Consider the following 18,797-nt stretch of genomic DNA (forward strand, 5'->3'; position numbering starts at 1 on the left):
TACAGTCTTATGTTTGATTGCTTTCATTTCCACTGCATTGGTTTCTCAGTAGCTTTAAGAGACTTATCTTGGATTTGCACTGACTCAGGGAAAACAGAATCAAACCGTCTTTGTTAGATGGGGGGGAGATTTTGAACAAGTAAGGCAGGAAAAGGAGACTTACAATAGTACAGCAAGAGAACACATGCCGGTTTTTTCATGTGTCGGCTCCTGGAACTTCACCACAACACTAAATAAATTGCCTCAGCAGTTTCTGAAAAATGCCATTTAATGTTTTCTGGCCGCTGAAAGTGCTAAACATTGTCACATTTGTTGAAAATGCCAGGAAAAGGCTCCTGGGAATTTTATCCCCATGCCTGCAGCTTTGATAAGTTTTATAACAATCTGGTGTAGTACAGCATTTCTAGTAAGAACTACTGTGTTTGTGAGGCATTGAAAAATACCAAAAAAAAAAAAAAATGTACTTTAATCTTCATTCCTGTCAGGTTAAAAATATATGGATAACCAAATCCTTAAAAAGAGACAAAACACATGAAAATGGTAGGCAACTATATGTGCTCTTATATTCAATAAGATTCCACTCACCATTTTATTTTTTCTGGAGACTGCAGAAGAATTGTATCTTCACAAAATATAAATTTCTGTGTATAACCCAAGTCCTGAATATTTAATTAAATCAGTAGTAACTCTATTGTAGAACCAGTCTGGGGAAAGAAAAGACATATTTTGGATATTTTGAAGAACTTGTCCCTGAGTTATGAAAGGCAGAGATTCAAGTACCTGTGCCACTTGCTTGAGGCAACAGCATTCCTCCATTAATATTTCAGACTTGCATCATAGTTTTAAAGCTTCTGGGTGTAAAAGCTAGTTAGTGTTTGTTTATCTCTTGACACAAACTTCACTGAAATCAATATATTTTGCTGCTCAGTAGAATAGCATATTTTTGCCTTCACACTTTTGCATTGCACTCTAGGAAAAAAAACCAAAAAACCAAAAAACAATCAAATCAACAAATCAACCAGCTTGATTCCAAAGCCAAATTTTGCAATCCAGAATTCTGCTTCTACCTACTGTGTCACATTGTGGAAGAGGAAAAAGGCAAAAAGAATTGGTGGGAGAAAGAGGAAGCATTGACACATATCCATACATAACTATTTTTAGAACTGTATGTCAGCTGAAACTGGCTGAGTTTCTATGAATGTTTTTGTTTTCCTGTCATCTTCCAGTACTTGTGCACTTCTATTTCCATTAAGAATATCAAGAATACAATCATAGAATCATTTAGGTTGTAACAACCCTAAAGATCATCAAGTACAGCTGTTAACCCTGGCCTACCAAGTCTCTCAGTGCCACACCTACATTTAAAAGATATTTAAAGGTCTTTTAAATACCTCCAGGGATGATGTGCCAACCTTTCCCTGGGCAGCCCATTTCAATGCCTGAAAAAACTTTTGGTGAAGAAATTATTCCTACTGTCCAATCTAAACCTCACCTGGTACAACTTGAGGCCATCTCCTCTTATCTTGCCACTTGTTACCTGGGAGAAGTGATTGACCCCACCTGTCTACAACTCCTTTTCAGGTAATTGCATAGAGTGATAAGGTTCTCCATGTGTCTCATTTTTCCAGGTTAAACAAGCCCAGCTCCCTCAGCCACTCATAAGATTTGTGCTCCAGACCCTTCACCAGTTCTGTTGCCCTCCATCTTTCAAAAAAAAAAAAATTGTCTTCTGGAATAATTTTGAGGTCAATTTTTGCAGACTGTAGGAATCTATCTAGTTTTCATAAACAGAAATATCACTCAAAAGGTTTTTGTGAGTGTAGACTTTTGATACAGCTACAAGATTATCTGTTGAACTTTGAGATTCCTCATTATAGTACTTAGGCAATTTTGAAGCAATTTCAGTCTGCAAAATTGTGGCATGGCTGAGCTTCATGTTTCTGCTCCAAATTTTTTCCCTGAAAAGTAGAGGCTTAGTGAAGGAATGTGTGGGCTTTACACACATGCAGTTTTTCTTTGTTCCATTTTAGGAAGATCTTTAGGACAAAGTCATTCCACAGGTGGTAAATGTGCCTACTGGAATTCTGCCACAAGAACAGTCTTTCAGAATTGTATTAGACTGATGAGTCAGGCTTCACATCTTTTCTTTAGGGACTAACAGGATGTCACTTGTCACAATACTACTATCTGCTTACTTATTTGTCTCATTGTTCCAGAAAGCATAAAATCTATATTTGTGTAGTAGCCCTGCTTGCTCAAAGACTCTATAGTTCAAATCCTAATAAAATAGGCCTCTGAAAAGAAAGAGGGGCAAAAAAAAAGAACAAAAGAATAATAAGGAAAATAAATTGTTGCTGAGACTTGAAGGACTCTGACTTCACTAAAGCTTCATTAGCTAAATGTAACATGAAAACAATAACACACCTGCAGTCATTGTGGAAGTGAGAAGAGATATCTCAGTGCTTGTCAGGATCTATCAGTACCAGATCTATTTACAGGACATATTGAAAAATCTCTCGAGTATTAACCAGTCTTACTCACTTTTGAAATGGGTCACTTTTTAGTAAGTGCCCTAGAAGTAAAAAGCCTTTTTCGTAACATCAGTTCCATGAGTCATTCCATTTCCCCCCATATTGGTTAATATAATTTAATTTCCCTCTCTTCACCTGTCATAAGAGAATCAGAGGAAAAGGGTTGCTTTTCTCTGTACTTTCAAATTAATTGATATAATTTGTTTGAGGTTTCCTTCTTTCATGGTGCTTTCTTAAAATTAGAACCAAATTAAATGTGTTCCTAGCCTTTGCAGAATACATTGATTAGAGCTGAATTATGTGCAGTTCTGATGTACACTGAAATTTGCATGACACATCTCTCCTGGAGTGAAACTAAAAAAGGAATTTGATTCTTACCCTATTTTTTCCAACAAATGCAGTCCATTCACCATTAAATCAAATAAGTTGTGGTCAACATTTAGAACAGATGAATGTGTAGATTTAATGAATGATGCAGTTGTTAGAATAAAAGTCTCAAGTACTTACCTAATCTGTGTTAACTAAATAGACTGTGTTTATTAAGGGATAATTATTGACAAGAACATCTTTATTTTTCCTTTTCTTAATCGTACTGCAGCAGTCTCTACAGTCCCCAGTTTCCACCAAAACAGCATCTTTGATAAATACTGGAAGATCTTGATTGGGAAAATACATGTGTTTAGTATGACTGCTGTGAGAATTTGGAATTATATAAGCTTTGTCTGCTGATATGTGAAAAGGCAGCATCTGTGTTTCCAGGGGCTAAGGAGGCAGTGCCCACATTTGCAAGCCCACCACAGCAAGTCTGAGCCTTCTGGTCTCAAGTAAGTGACTGTTCCCAGCCTCATAAGCTGCAAGTAAGACTGAAAAGTGTCTGGTATGAAGTGTTACAGGGTTGCTGACTGTAAATGGGAAAGAGTCAGCAGAGGACTCCCATCCTAAAGGAAGTTATGTGTACGTTTAACTTGTCACATACTGACAAAGTTCCACTGAAAGCAAAAGGAGAAATCCAACAAAGTCATCTCTACTGGGTTGTTTGCGCCCAGAATATTGTTGCAGGGTACTGTAAAACTCACTATACATCTGAAAAAATCAGAACAATTTTTCTCCCATCTTTTTGCCGCTTTTTTATTTTCTTGTCCTATTTCAATGTATTCTTTGCATTTTCTTGTCCTATTTCAATGTATTTTCTGCATCAGTTTTGAGAAACAATTTGTTCTTCATTTGAAAAGGCCATATGGGAGAAATTATGTATGCATGTATGTGTAGAAGAGAGAGAGAAAGAGAGAGACAGAAGTTGTCCTCTCTCTGCATCCAAGAGGAAACAGCTTCTCAGGTAGCTATCCCAGTAGGGGAACAGCACATCTAGGTTGTCTCTGTGATGATATCAAATAGCCCCAACAGTGACACCACTACTCAGAAAGCCTGTATTCCCAGATGGCTGACATAAAACCCCATTACCTTGTGATACTGTTAAATGAAAGGTAGGTCATATATGGGTTCTGACTAGGAGGAGCTGTAAGAATTGCTGCTGTGGGGGAGGGAGTAATTGCAGAACCTTTGCTCTATAAGGATACAGCCAGGTTCTCCCATGATGGTTCATTTCTTCCCAACCCTTCCCAAACATTTTTGGCTCTCTGATGATAGAAGTGCAACAATTGAACGCTGAGGAAACTGGTATTGTCATGCTTTTATAGATTTCTTTTCCCTCAAATGCTTACACAGATATATATTGGATTTTTGTTCATCAAGCATAAGCCCTGTCAAATGTATCTGCACTTTTTAAACTTTGGAAATGGCAGCTTTCTGATCAAAGAAAGCATTCACTTTCTTTCCATCCTGAGGAGTAGTACTGCACTGGTTCACTTCCAAATAACACATCTCATGTCTTGCTGCTTTGCTCTTTCCTTAAGACATATAATTTACCATAGCAAGCTTTTCAATTAGGGCCTGATCCAAAACTTTAACTACTCTTGGGGGAAAAAGCCCAACAAAACCCACATTGCCTTCAGGCTCTTTTAAGCAGTTTTATGTACAGTTATTCACACAGTGGTCACACTTGCGTGACAAGGCTACACTAAAGGGACAATATATACAATACAGCATTTCCTTAGGATATTAACAGTAATTTTGGACAGTAGGAAAGCTACCTTTTCTTCTCCTTTTTCTTTGTGTCAGTTCTGGCGATCAACTGTAAAATGTGACAGTGATTAGACATGGCAGCTTTTTTCTGTACCAGTCTTTTGATGCACCAAAACTTAGTCACTTAGTCTCTTTTCTCTCTCTCTCTCTCTCTTTTTTTTTTTTTTTTTTTAAGACAAAGATTCACAGCATTTTTGGGAATTAGCCACGTGATCTACATTTCTGACAACTGCAGGGGGGAATTTCTGTCCTCTTTCTTGTCTGTCTTTTCAGCTTTTGTCAGAATGTGATAACAGATAAAACCTTTCTGACCACCACACTACCGTGTTATCAGTGTGACTGGAAAATGCTAAAGAGAGAGACTTTAGTTTTCCACAGAGTGTGCCAGCATCACCCTAATGGGGCTACTTGTTAATAACTTGTTCAACCAGCTGGTGAGTCCAAGTACTCAAAGTGGAGTCTCTAACCGAGAAACATCCCTCACTGGCCAGCAGCGTGCCGGTGTGAATACCCAGAGGGCAATCACAGCAAGCATTGAAGGGGGAAAAGGGCAAACAATCCCTCAGATGGAAGGGGGAGTGCCTGCCAAGGGGCACAGACACAGATTTTGAAACAGGTTTCAGGAGCACCAGATACAGCTGGTGCACTCAGGGTGTGCCTGAGCACAGCGCAGGGATCAGACTCATCCCAGTAACTCATATCCAGGTCTGATCCTTCCTGAGCTGCACGCTAGCGGAAAGTTGGGTTGCTGCTGCTCTCGCCTGCCATCCGGGAGTGGATCAGCCCGACGCCGCGATCCCTGGCTGAGCCTGTGCCTCGCAGCCGCTCGTCTGCGCATGAGTCGCTGCGGGAGGCTCCGCGGCTGGAGTATTTGAGGGGCTGGGCACGGGGAAGATGCTCAGAGCCTGCGGAGGCCGTGCGCCCGGCGGAGCGGAGCGGCGGCGGGGCGCGGAGGGGGCGCGGGCTCGGGCGCTGCGGGGGCCGCGCTCGGCGGCCTGAGGGAGAGCGGGGCGGCCGTCGGGGCAGCGCCGCTTCAGCACCGCGGACAGCGCCAGGAGCACCGCGCCTCCGGCCCCGCTCCCCCGGCTCCGGGCGCCTCGGGCCCCTATTCCAGCTCCGATTCTCGGGTACCCCCCTTACCCGCTATCTCCCGATCCGGTCGCTGCAGCATCTACCCTCGGCTCCGGCCACGCTCTCCCGAGCCCTGCTCCCCGCCGCAGCCTGACTGCTGTCAGAGAGCCCCCGCCCCGCTGTCCCTGTCCTCCCCCTCTCTGCCCCGTCCCGCCGGCCGGCCCCGCTCCCCTCGCCCCTCTCTCGACTCCGCTGCCCGGCGCTGCCCTTCCCGCTGCCCCCGGCGCTGCCCCGGCCCCTGCCCCGCCGCCGGCACCATGCGCGGGCGGCCGCGGTGGGCGGCAGGCGAGGCTGCGGTGCCGGCGCGGGTGCCCCCTTCCTCCTGCCCTCGCCCGCTCCAGGCGACCCGCTGAGAGATGGACTTGGCAGGCGTGCTGCTGGCGCTGCTCCTCGTGCTGGTGCTGGTCGTCTCTCTGCTCTCCAACCTCCTGGTGCTGCTATGCTTCGTCTACAGTACGGAGATCCGCAAGCAGGTCGCCGGGGTTTTCCTGGTGAACTTATCTTTCTGCAACCTGCTTCTCACCGTTCTGAACATGCCTTTTACCCTGCTGGGCATCCTGAGGAACCAGCAACCCCTCGGGGGCTGCGTCTGCAAGGCGGTGGGTTTCCTGGAAACTTTCCTGACTTCCAACACGATGCTGAGCATGGCAGCGCTCAGCATCGACAAATGGATTGCCGTGGTGTTCCCCCTGAGCTACACCAGCAAGATGCGGTATAAGGACGCTGTGATACTGATGGGCTACTCGTGGCTCCACTCCCTCACGTTCCCCTTGGTATCCTTGTTTTACTCGTGGGTAGATTACAACAGCGTTTATGCCTCTTGCACCTTACACCTGAAGGAAGAGACGGAGAGGAGAAGGTTTACAGTGTTCACCATTGTCTTTCACTCTACCAGTTTCATGCTGTCTCTGGTGATCTTGTGTTTCACCTATTTAAAGGTGTTGAAAGTTGCCCGGTTCCACTGCAAGCGGATAGACATTATTACCATGCAGACTCTGGTTTTGCTGGTGGATATCCACCCCAGGTAACGGTGCGCGCTCGGACCCACAGCCCCCCGGTCACCCGCGGTAGTTACCCCAGGCAGAAAGAAGCGATATCCCGCCTCCCCAGCACCCTTTCCTGCCTGCCCCGAGCGCTCCTGCCTCTGGTTTCAGACGCTGCTGACAGTGCCAGGAACGGTGACTTGTGCATTTGTAGCCTTCTCTGTTTGAACGCTAACCGGGCTCTCCGGGTTATGCCACTTGCCTGAGCTCCCTTCAAGCAGGAGGCACTGCTTAGCTGAGTGCGGTCGTCCCGAGGCTCGGCAGGGCTGGGGCTATGCTCCCTCCCTCGGGGCTGCCCTCCTCTCCTCCGGAAGGCTGCCTTCCTCCCCTCGGGGCTGCCCTCTCTCCCTCAGGGCTGCCCTCCTCCCCTCCGGGCTGCCCTCCTCCCCTCGGGGCTGCCCTGCTCCCCTCGGGGCTGCCTTCCTCCCCTCGGGGCTGCCCTCCTCCCCTCGGGGCTGCCCTGCTCCCCTCGGGGCTGCCCTCCTCCCCTCGGGGCTGCCCTCCTCCCCTCGGGGCTGCCCTCCTCTCCCTCCGGGCTGCCGTCCTCCCCTCGGGGCTGCCCTCCTCTCCTCGGGGCTGCCTTCCTCGCCCTTCCCTTCCCAGGTGCTTTCGGGCGTGGAGTTCTTCCCCTCTTCCTTGGACTCACTTTTCACCTCCTCCCTTCTTGCCTTAACACCCTTACTGCTCTTTTCCCTCCGTAGTGTGAAGCAGCGCTGTCTGAACGAGCAGAAAAGGAGGAGGCAGCGGGCTACCAAGAAAATCAGTATTTTTATAGGGTCGTTCGTGATCTGTTTTGGTCCTTACATTATCACCAGGTTAGTATCCCCTGTAGGGTTGCGGGACTTTGCGGGATCAGGATGTCCTGTGATGCCCAGGTGCCCGGGGGTCCTACAGCTAATTTTGGGGGGCCAAAACGAAACGGACCCCCGGGGCTGGTCTTGAGGACCAAAGGACACGAACACAAACACGTTGCTCCTGTCCGCACACCCAGTCCCAGGGGACAGCCCCGGCAGGACCTGGCTCTCCTTCCCTCATCACAGCCAGGTCTGGGCACCTCTGCCAAAAGCAAGTGGCTTTTAGGACAAGTACCGGGAAATAATTACGTGCCAGGGGGAGATAAAGGCAGTTTAAAAGACTTGACACCCTTCCTTATTAGCACAACCCTCACAACAGAGAGGAAAACAGACAGACTTTTCTGATTAGCTTAGCTTAGGGTTTTTATGGGGTTTTTTTGGTTTTTTGGTTTTTTTTGGTTTTTTTTGTTTGTTTGTTTGTTTGTTGTTTTTTTTTTTTTTTTAGGCATAAGGCCAAGCTTGCTGCTGTTGGAAGCTGAGTTGATATAATTTAAATTCGTCCAGCCTAATAATTTGTCAGATAAGGTTTCAGTCTGGAAACACTAATGCCTGTAAATATATTGCTAATGGTGCAGCACAGACTTGTGATGAGGTGTAAAAGTTATCTCCCAGGAAAAGTAATCATTAGACTCCTTAAATGTATAGGAAACACCATGTTCCTCAACTGGGCAGAATTATAAGTATCCATTCTGGTGGTTTGCACCTTTTGAAGTGTCCATGCATCATTGTCCTTATCTACTTGTGTAGTCTTCATACAATAGATGATTATTATTATTTTTAAACCTTGTGTAAACCAGTGAGCTGGAAGTCAGTGTAACTACATTGAGTTGCAGCAGGCCAGATTTAACCTTTCATCTCTAAACTGCAATGGGCTACATATTTCACAAGTGATTTTTAAATATATTTCCCACTTTCACAGTGTGTTCCAGACAATTTTGAAGAGTGCTGACTTGTGTTGAAGGAGGTGAACTAGTGTGCAAAACCCTCTGGTGAGGGCTTCTTCAAGGTTGCTACCAAGCTGCCAGTGTCTGCAGCCACAGCAGCTCACAGAAACTGGCCAGCTTCAGTGCTCTGATCTTACAGTCACATACATACAGGCCATTTATGGTCAGAGTCACTGCCCTTTTCTGAGAGGACTAGGGGGCAGGTTATGGCCAGTGCACCAAACAGACAATTTTTTTTAACATTTTTAAAGTCACATTTATTTCAGTTCCCATTTACGTGTTGGAAGGGAATCCTTCCTGATTGCCTGGAAAACTATATCTTTTTTCTGCAGTTGAAAAGATTATTACAAATATTAACGTTACATCACATAGTTAAAAGGTCAGTTCATCGTTGTTCAGTACATTTTGAGTCATGTTCTATTCACTTTTACCATAATCAGGATGTAATTATGTTGAGCAAAGTGGATTTTGCCATCTTCTTTCCATCTGACCATTACAAAGCTCAGCAAATTCCAAACATGGCCACATTTTTCAGGGTGAAGGTATTTCTCATAAACTTCTACAATAAAAGTTACTTCCTTCTTCAGGCCTTGCATTTGGCAAATGTGAGATGGTGTGTGACAAACTGGTACCCAGTGAATCACTACAGAGAAGGCTGAGGGCTGGTTTATGGAAATGTGAGTCAAGGTCCAGCTTCTGTTTGTCACAGGGACCGAGCTGGTTCAGTGACAGCAGAATGGGAAGGTTTGGGGGAAGACATCCTAAAAGGCTGCTTGTCTCAAAGGCAAGAGAGTGCCAAGACAGCACTTCATGAAAGGTGGTGATGGAGGTGAGACTGGAGGACTTGCTGCCACGCCTGATTCTCTGTTCTTCCCTCATTCTGGTTTTAAGGGAGGTGGCACTGAAGCATTCTCTGGGGAGGCAATGCAAAAGCCATCCTCCCTGTCATCTTGCTCTTGGCCTGGTGACTCATGTTGCATTGTGAGCTCAGTATTTGCTCCTCACTTCAGAAATTTGAATGAGATTTGGCTCATTAGCAATATATTCGTCTGTTCACTAAGAGGCGACAGATGAATTTAATCTCTTCTGTAACAGCACTGAAAACATGGAAATCATACTAAGATGCATTCAGATGGATATTTCTGACTTGTTTTGGCCAGACCCTTTATCTTATTAAAATCTGCGTAATTTTTCTTCTCTTGGCTTCAGTGCAATTAAGTTAGGATCCATAATGCATTAATGGGAACACAGCAATACATCTATGTTCAAGACTCAAAGATATCTTACCCCTCTTATTTAATGTCTTTAAAAAAAACATCAGTTGTGTAAATATCAATTATATATTTCTTGTATTAGGATGATATGCAGGATGGGATAAACCTAATCATGTAGCAAGTGTCATCTATTGTACATTTTTTCTCATATTTTGTATCTTCCTCTTCTACTTATTTTGAATTCACTGGAAATTTTTTTCTGAGCAACTTCAAACAGAAGTAATTTGTGTTTTTAAGTGCACTTGCCATAAAAATGATTTTACTTTTAGTCATATAAATAAGGAATTTTCCTGTCATTTGTAGCAATGTTCAGTCCAAATGATGGTAAGTCAGCTTTTCTATGAGGAGGGACTGGAACAGCTTCAAAAGTCAACACCCTGAAAGTCAGGAGCTCTGCATTTTGGAAAGAGGACAGAAGGTTCTTCAAGCCTCGAGAAAGCTTCTCATCTTACATCTTCAAACAGTGATGACTTAGAGTAGAGAAAAGGGCTATTTTATCTCCCAGAACATTTTCTTTTCTTCTGGGATGAATAGAGCAAAGTAGAATACTCCTGCTCCTGCAAAAGGCTTTACAAAAGACATACACAAATTAAAAGTCCCTCACCCTGTTCTTTCCACCTTCCTGGAGGATTTGCAGATGAGATGGGTGAGACATTTGCTGGAATAGTCTGAAGGATTGCCCTCCCTTCTGTGGAAAAATTGTTTAACTTAGTTGTGGTTTCTGCCCCCATGATTAATGCCTCCCTCTCAGCTGAGGTGCTGAGGCCACTAATCATCCGTGAAGCACAGGCCAGGAGACACAGGCCTGGATGGAGCTGACTGGTCATATAATGATGATAAAAGCGTTGTCTCCTTGTTTTCTTTGGCCAATCTAGAAGTCAGCCAAATGCCCACAAAAACTTCCGTGGCTAAGTCATTGTGGGTGTGATGCTCAGCACACTGTGGGATTGCAGGTGCCAGCCAGACCTCCCTGGGATACTGCCAGGTTGTTTTTCATACTGCAATGGGCTGACATGAATCCACTTTGCATCTGTGTTAATTCACCTCAGTGGGGTAATGAAAGTGCTCTGGTCTGGTCTGAGGGGATGGATTCAGTGACCTAGACCACATTTCTGGTGTCATTTGAGATGCCGCATGGCATCCAAGTCCTTTATCTAGGCTGGTAGATATGCCACAGGACCTTCCAGGAGCAGCAGCCTGATGCCAGTGGGGCCATGTCCAAATGTCTCAAGTGTCACTAGACAGCTCTGCTCAGGAAACTCAGGTCACTGAGTCTGGGTGCCCCGAGACACATGTGTCTATCTCAAACTTGCTGTGGGAGAGAGGTAGTCAATTATGGCACCACAGTTTTGACCACTTACCAGCACAGCTCAGTAAATTCAGAAAGTGAGCAGTAAACTACAGCACTCTCTTATCTCCTCTGCACAGAAGCATTACCACTGAAAACAGTTTTCCCCTCTTTCCATAGTAGGAATTGATTTTGTCTCCCAGTGGCTTTGCTAGGAAAGTTCTCTTTGCCCCTATTGAATGTGAGATGTACAAGACGCTACTCTTGCAGGGACTGTGTACTGGAAGAAAATAAATGGTACTTGAATGTTTCATGAAGCATGAGTTGAGCACTGGCCTCAGTGTGAATATAACACTCAAGTGTTTCCATTTCTCTTTAATGTTTAACAGGTTGATAGAGCTCATTCCTTTTGTTACCATAAATTACTACTGGGGAATTATAAGCAAGTGCCTCACCTACAGTAAGGCTGCATCAGATCCGTTTGTTTACTCACTTTTACGTCAGCAGTACAAAAAAGTTTTGATCAACATCGTCAACAGGATACTGAAGAGGGACCTGTATCCCTCATCAGGGTACAACAGCTCTCTCGACACTGAAAACGATTACTGCTTGCACAGAACAAACTGACAACAGGAAAGCACTGCCCTTCCAGGGAGACAGGTGTTTGCTGCTGCTGGAAAACTGCCTTTCTCCTCTCCTGCTGACAGTGTGACAGTGTCTCCAGGGTGTGAAGGCTGCATTAATGTGACAAATTGCATCGTGGACTTTCATAAAAAGGCTCTTCCCTGGTCTGCAGCCAAGCACAATTCATGGCAAAGCCTTGTCCCCAGTGAACAGAGTTGCCTTGAGGGGTTTTGAGAGAGTCTTTCGAGGCTTTCAAGGAGCTTAGACAGCTCTTAATGTTTCACGTGTGAAGACTTGGTATGTCTTGGAGTGTTCCATATCAAACATGACATTCCAGTGTCTTCTGGGAGCACAGGAATCCCCACATTGGAAGGACTGGTTCAGAGTCCTCCTCTGGGAGCACAGGAATCCCCACGCTGGAAGGACAGGTTCAGAGTCCTCTGTGCTGCACGTGCAGCCCAGGATGTGCTGTTGGTTTCAAATATCAAAAATAGATATTTTAATTTATTGATTTATTGTATTGGTGCCTCAAGTGAGTCAGCACTTTGAATCTGAGATTGTTATTATTATTACTATTATTTATTACTAGGCATCATGATTGTAACATAGCCTTTAGGAAGTGGTACATATATATATATTTGATATGCCAGTATTCTATCAAGCATAACCAAAGTCCACATATCTGAGTTACTAATATTTAACACTTCAGTGGTATGTGATTACAATAATTGCAGCAACAGTAACAAAGACATGTATGGAATTTAGTTAAATAGCACTGTAGTTCCACCACTGAGCTAGTAGTCCTATTCAAGCAAGCTTTTTATTCAGAAAAAAAAATCAGTAGAAGTTACAGATACCATTGTGTTTAAGATATATTACTTCAGAAGCTATCTGTTTTCAAAGGAAAAACTAAAATATATTAATTCTTTTTAAAGGATATATAATGTGTAAAATATCTCATGCATTGGCTATATATGGTGGATTGTCATAATACTGTACAATCTTTTCTTTAATAATGATCAATTAATCTGGTGATTTTAACTGAAAACAAGAGATGTCAGAAATATTATAAAAGACCTGCTGCCAAATGCCCAGAAACATGAAGCTGCTTTGCTTTCATATGTATTTTTCTCTTTTATTTCTTTTTAAATTTAAACAGGTTTTGGAAAAAATGTGGGAATTATTTTTGAACAATATTCTTTTGATTATGTAAACATTTATTAAAATTTAAGAATTCTATGGCATTCAATAAACTACTATTTTCTAATTGAGTACATAAGGGAAAAAGTAAAGCAATTCTAAAGTATATTTTAAGAAAAATAGAAAGAAAGATGACAGTAAAGTACTCTTATTTTTTATGTAACAATGCACTTGACCCTATAAAGCATCGAGAAGGCTATTTCTGGTCAAACTAAGCATATAAGCATGTGATTAGGCACAATTATAATTTTCTTTGAAGCTAACAGTTCTATTTCTATGCTGAGAATTAAGTACACACTCAACTGTTTTTCAAAATCAGTGTTGAGCTGTCAGCACATTGAGAGGGTTTTTCCCACCATCCACAGTGAGGAAGGAGAGTGTCTTGTTCAATCCCACTGAAGTCAAGGAAAGATGATGTTGCCTAACAAATACAATGTTCTCTTACCTCCTGCTTTTAATCTCTGGGGCCTTTACGATGCTCTTTTTTTTCTTTCCCCCATGCAAGTACCTTAGGCCTCTGTGCTTTGCATCTATAGTTCTGCCTGTGTTTAAACTGAATGTACTATAATGGTTTTGTCTTCTTAGTAAAGTATTTGTACTCTCTTCAATTTTGTGTAAATACAGTATTTCAGAAAAAAAAAGTTGTCTGTGGAATCTTTTTAGTTTAAAATGTCTTCCTGTCTCCCCATGCCTCCCCCTCTTCCATGCTGCTAGAAAAACCTGATGTTTCAGTCTCTCATTTCAGCTGCAACATAAGGACCTGATAACTCTGTGGGGAGTGGGAGTGATGCTAAATTTTCAGTAATTTTTTAGTCAGTTTTGTGCCAAAAAGTTTTAATAGCTTACAGTAGCTGTCCATGAATAAACATGAGCATAATGATACCTACAGTTGTTAGCTTACCCTTGGTTTCCTAAACAAAATGGTCCTCACTTTGGGAAAAGAATATGTTGCATACAGTTAAGACATACAAATGAAATAAAGCATTATTATTAGAGAAAATGGTAAAGAAGAAAAAATAATAAACTTTAAAGCTATTAGAGTAATAAACTTCTAAAGCTAATAAGCTATAAGCCACATTTCAAAGGTACAATACAGAACCTAGTTAAAATGCTACCTCTACTATTAGGTTAATTAATGATGCTTACATATGCCAGTTGAAGGTGTACACTTTACAATACTTCTCTATTTAACTAAACATTGAATATTTCTGGAGATGCTCAGGTCTACATGGGGAAAAAATATTTGAGCCTGCACTAGGTGTTACAGAACATCTTTTAGATTTAATTTCCACATGTAATTAGGAAGCCGAGATCTGCAGTGCTGCAGACCAGAAACTGAGCAAGGGCAAGGAGACCTGCAGGGCTCAGTCCTGATTTGCAATGAAGTTCAACAGCTCTGTTTAGCACTACAAAAGGCATCTCCCCCTGCTCAGTATACAGGTAAATTTGTCCTTTCTCTCTTCTTCTCACAACCCACTCCCACCAGAAAAGATCTTGCTCTACTTTTCTAACAAAGCTGGAAACATTCAGTGAGGTCTCACTTTCATTCCCTTGGCTTCCTGACACAAGCAGAACTCACGAGGTTTGTGCTCCATTCTCCATGCTGTAGGTTATTCAGGGGCAGGAGGAGCTGGGGGAAGCCACACTCTGCCCCCATTGTGGCCCTGGAATGCCACAAAAGGCACCCAAGGATTTAGTGCTAAATATATTGACAGGATGGGAACATTCAGCACAGGTTGTAGATTCCCTCTTACTGACACACTGACATTTTAGGTAAAACACAGTCCTGACAGCAGGGTTTTGTTTGGATCAGATTTCCAACAAAGCTGAAGTGTGATATCCAAAATGGCCTCTTGCCATTGACACACTCTTGCCAACTCAAAGGTGGTGCTCTAGGAAACTTCATCTGGATTTCCTGCCCAAGGGCCTGGGGCACCCTTGCTAAGAGACAAGAGATTGGCAAATACTGAGCAGGTGTGTTGGGGAGGTGGAAATGCCATAGAGGTGAGCAGGAACTGCCTGAAACTGTGATTTCCATAGCAGGAGGTGTCTCACCTACCTGTGGCTGAGGAGAAAGGATGGCAAGCTCTTAAAAGAGTGTACAAGAAAATTTCTCAAAGCAGTAGGGCCCCCAGAAATTTCCTGGGCTGTGGCTTTTCAGCTCCTGGCTGCAATTCAAATTCACAAAGTCCTCTCCTCTTCTCCAAACCTGTATTTTGTCTGCAAAGACTGGAGCTGAGAACTGAACCTCCCCTGAATGACAGACATCCTCCACCTAATGGCAGGCAGGGTATAAACTCTGCAGCACAACAAACCTTTAATTAGTCCACGCAAATGAGGAGACTCATAACTTTAATTTTTAACACATGCTCACCAAAATATTTCCAAGCCTGCTGATTTGGATATTCTCAGCAAGATCTGGGATGGCATTTTGAATCTGCCTTTTCAGAGGAGGAAATCGAGTCTGCGTGCCTCATTTTAATAGGTGAGTGTGCTGATACTCATTTATGAAAAAGAGGGTCACCTCTTCAAAAAGAAAATAAAGCTTTTTTTTTTTCCACATAAGCTCTGAGACTGACAGACTGAGTTTCTGAGGCAATAAAGTCAAAGTATTGCTTCGACTACAGATTCCCAAAAGGTTTAGGTATGAGCTGGCTCCCAGTCTGCTAAATACTGACAGAATGGATGTGCTTCACTACAAAAGTAGTTTTCTTGGATGAGAACTTTAGTGTCTCTGAGCTTAGATGGCAGCTGAGCATTGAGGACCTTGAATTCTGTGAATTTTCTCTCCACAAATTCCTTAGCCTCACTGAAGAGCAGACATGTAACTCATCTGGGAAAATCAGCATCTAATAAACTTCTGCAAATAATCGGTGCAGCTCAGTGATTACTGAATACATATTTACATTGTCTTAATGTGAGTAATGCTGCTATTGAACTTATTGAACTTAAATTTCAGAGCTAATTGCAATGTTAGGCTTGTTACATGGTTAAATCTGTTTACAGCTGGAGTCCATGAGCTCAAAAGTAATTTCCAACTTAAATGGCTCCATGATTTTAAGTGACAATCCAAGTTTCTTAGTGCAAGTGCTTGGATATGACCAGAGACTATGGCTGGATATGATCAGAGATCATGCTCTTTTACAACTGCAGGTTAAAATCTGAGCTCTTTGATAAATTTAGCAGCATTGAGCCTTATTGAAAAAAAAAAAAGAAAAAACCAAAAAAACTATAACAAGATATTCAAGCCCGTCTATGGGAAATGCTTAAAAAAAAAATCAAACACAAACTGAAGAGAACTATCTAGTGTGAGTGGGAAAGTTTGATTACATCATTTAGAGGGCATATTTTCTGTTGTATTTAAGGTGCTTTTCCCCCTAAATAATTACCTGCCCTTGTGCAGATGGAATGAACAAGCAACTGTGTGTCTGTCTGAAAAGCACACAGCATATTTCAGTATTGTGAAGAGCAAATGGCTTGTTCAGTCTGGTTCAGGAGGACACCTGGTTTGTGGGAAGTGTTAATTACACAAGTAAATCAGAGATTCTGGTTTTTATTTTTAGAAAGTAGTCCAATTAATATTTAATGGCTCAGCTGGAGACACAGCAGAGATGACCTTAAGAAAGGTTGTAAATATATGAATATCTTTCAGTAGCAGAAGCCTGGGGGAGCAAAATGTCACCTGGCAGAGTATATGCAGCCAGCTCCTTCTCTGAGCTGGAGCTGCTTTTCCCTGTGGCTCATCAATGGGAAACAGGCCAAATGACTGGTCCCATTTCTGCATATCCCTGATTCTTCTCCCTTTAATGTCAGATTTTCCTTGCCAGGACAGAGGATGCGTGATGCAAACCTGGTGCTTCTGCTCTTTTCTGTAAGTGAGCAACGCATGAACTACGAGCTGCTCCCAGCCAGGCTTCTCATACATTCTCTATGCAAATGAAACATATTGCAAAGCAGGTATGTTGGATGTCATAGAGTCCATATGGTTTTAAAGGTAGTTTTGAGTGTTGAGAACTACAAACCATTCCAGTCCACTGACATCACTTTTTAACTAGTTGCCTTTAGCCGTAAGTGAAGCACCTTCGTTTCAGGGTCCAATCCATTATCACAAGACTGCAAATTGTTGAGCAGTCCACTGTTGACAATAAAGATGCCAAAAAAAGCCCAAAAACATTTCCTTTGGGATAGAATCTAAGTTTTGCAGTGCATGTTTCATCCATCTCACTGCATCTTTCTGTGTCATACACAGGTTTGTATCCAGCAAATTTGGAGCAAACTATCCAATATATCTTTAAGTTTCCAAGTTTCCTTTCCTTTACTAAATGGATTGAAATCTTCAAACACTTTCCAAGAAAGCTTCTCATGCCTAACACTACAGTGCTTTTACTTAACCCACTTTCCCAATTTGATTTTTTTTCCAGCCAAGGCGTAGCACTCAAATTGTACTTCAATGAAGCCTGACCGAAAGTGGCAGACTCATTACCACCTTCTTTCACTCTTATAATTTCTGTCATTACATATTCAACCTCTCTCTTCTCTTTGCTTGCAGCTGCCAGCCCTGATGCACATTTTCAGAATGTTCTCTGAAATCCATTTAACTGCTCAGTGCCCTTGCTCCATGGCATGGAACTGGAGATTGGGTTTGTGTGGTTTGTGTGTGTGCATCCACGGAAATATTTAAACATGTTTTAGGTATTATGTTTCATATTTGTCTTTTATCATGGGAAAACAAAATGTTGATTGGTGACATGTGGCCTTTGTGTTACAAAAGGCTGCTGATCACTCCGTGCAGTTCTTAGCTCAGACTGGTTTTCAGCTTGAAATCTGGCTTTTCAGCTAATCAGGCCCTTATTGTTATCATTGTTAATGAAGCCTGCTTTAGGCATTTAAAGTATCTTTTGGGCTTCTCACCCAGAAGTCTGAATACTTCATTATCCTTTTATTCTTAATACCTTGCTGGAAGCCAGATAAGTATTAGAACTGCTAATCTCAGGACACCTGAGGCACAGACAGATGAAAGACCACACAGCCTGGAAAGGATCAAATTACATGAAATGTGGTTTAGAAGATACCTAAGAATGAAAGACAAATAAGGTCATCCTGAATCTGTCTGTTCATCTTTTGGTAAAGTTTCTTAAAAATGTGCTTGTCATATTAAAAATGTGCTTGTCATAATGGTAATCATACCTCAGAGTTGACAGTGGTGCTGAATTTTTGGGAGAAAGATATTTAGGATACAAGAATAAGATGTTCCTCCTCCCCTCATCCTGAGGAGCTTACTGTGCCAGCACCATGCAAAGAGGGGAGTGGCAGACACCCCTCACTCATAAAACACACCTGCATGTTGAAGTTACAGCTCCCTTTTGAGCTGTCCTAGATGGAGTTTCAGTGTTCTTCTCTGGGTGTGACAGCTCAGGCTGGGACCTCTCTTCTTGGAGAACACCACTTTGGCCAGGCTGGAGTTCTGGTTGAAATTTGAGCTGCTGTGTATGAGAGAGCAGACTCCATGTGGAGGACGGTGAAGTTCAGTGGGGAGGGCATTTATCACAAAGGAGGGAGGATGCATCTGCCTCTCTTCTGAGGGCTGCTTATATCCCATCTGTTTATGACATCACACTCATTTTTTTAGTGGGCAGAAAATAAGTTTCCTGAATCAGAAAATAAGTTCAGGGAAAGGTCCTGGCTTTACTGACTTCCAGTGGAGGTAAACTAAGATTTTTCTTGAAGGTTTTCATCAGTAGACTCCAAGTCTAAATTTGCAGAAAT

General features: G+C 42.9%; 1 protein-coding gene across 2 annotated transcripts; it reads left to right on the forward strand.

Annotated features, from left to right (window-relative positions):
• The first annotated feature begins 6,060 nt into the window (after positions 1-6,060).
• Positions 6,061-13,657, forward strand: LOC131084108 (G-protein coupled receptor 26-like). 2 transcript variants are annotated; one of them, XR_009114505.1, is made up of 4 exons: positions 6,061-6,828; positions 7,549-7,662; positions 11,597-12,209; positions 12,260-13,657. XR_009114505.1 is itself a non-coding variant. In XM_058025223.1 (3 exons), exons 1-3 carry the CDS (start codon positions 6,161-6,163, stop codon positions 11,832-11,834), a joined length of 1,020 nt encoding a protein of 339 aa, XP_057881206.1. In that variant the 5' UTR covers positions 6,061-6,160; the 3' UTR covers positions 11,835-13,657. The 2 variants fall into 2 exon arrangements, 1 of the variants encoding a protein (XP_057881206.1); XM_058025223.1 differs by having other exon boundaries at positions 11,597-13,657.
• The last annotated feature ends 5,140 nt before the right edge of the window (positions 13,658-18,797 follow it).

This window comes from Melospiza georgiana, chromosome 5 (genome assembly GCF_028018845.1).
Source record: "Melospiza georgiana isolate bMelGeo1 chromosome 5, bMelGeo1.pri, whole genome shotgun sequence".
Taxonomy (NCBI): domain Eukaryota; kingdom Metazoa; phylum Chordata; class Aves; order Passeriformes; family Passerellidae; genus Melospiza; species Melospiza georgiana.

Coding starts and splice junctions, on each gene's coding strand:
- LOC131084108 (XM_058025223.1), top strand. CDS start 6,161: ATGGACTTGGCAGGCGTGCTGCTGGCGCTGCTCCTCGTGCTGGTGCTG. Junction 6,829..7,548: donor CTGGTGGATATCCACCCCAG/GTAACGGTGCGC, acceptor TTCCCTCCGTAG/TGTGAAGCAGCGCTGTCTGA. Junction 7,663..11,596: donor GGTCCTTACATTATCACCAG/GTTAGTATCCCC, acceptor AATGTTTAACAG/GTTGATAGAGCTCATTCCTT.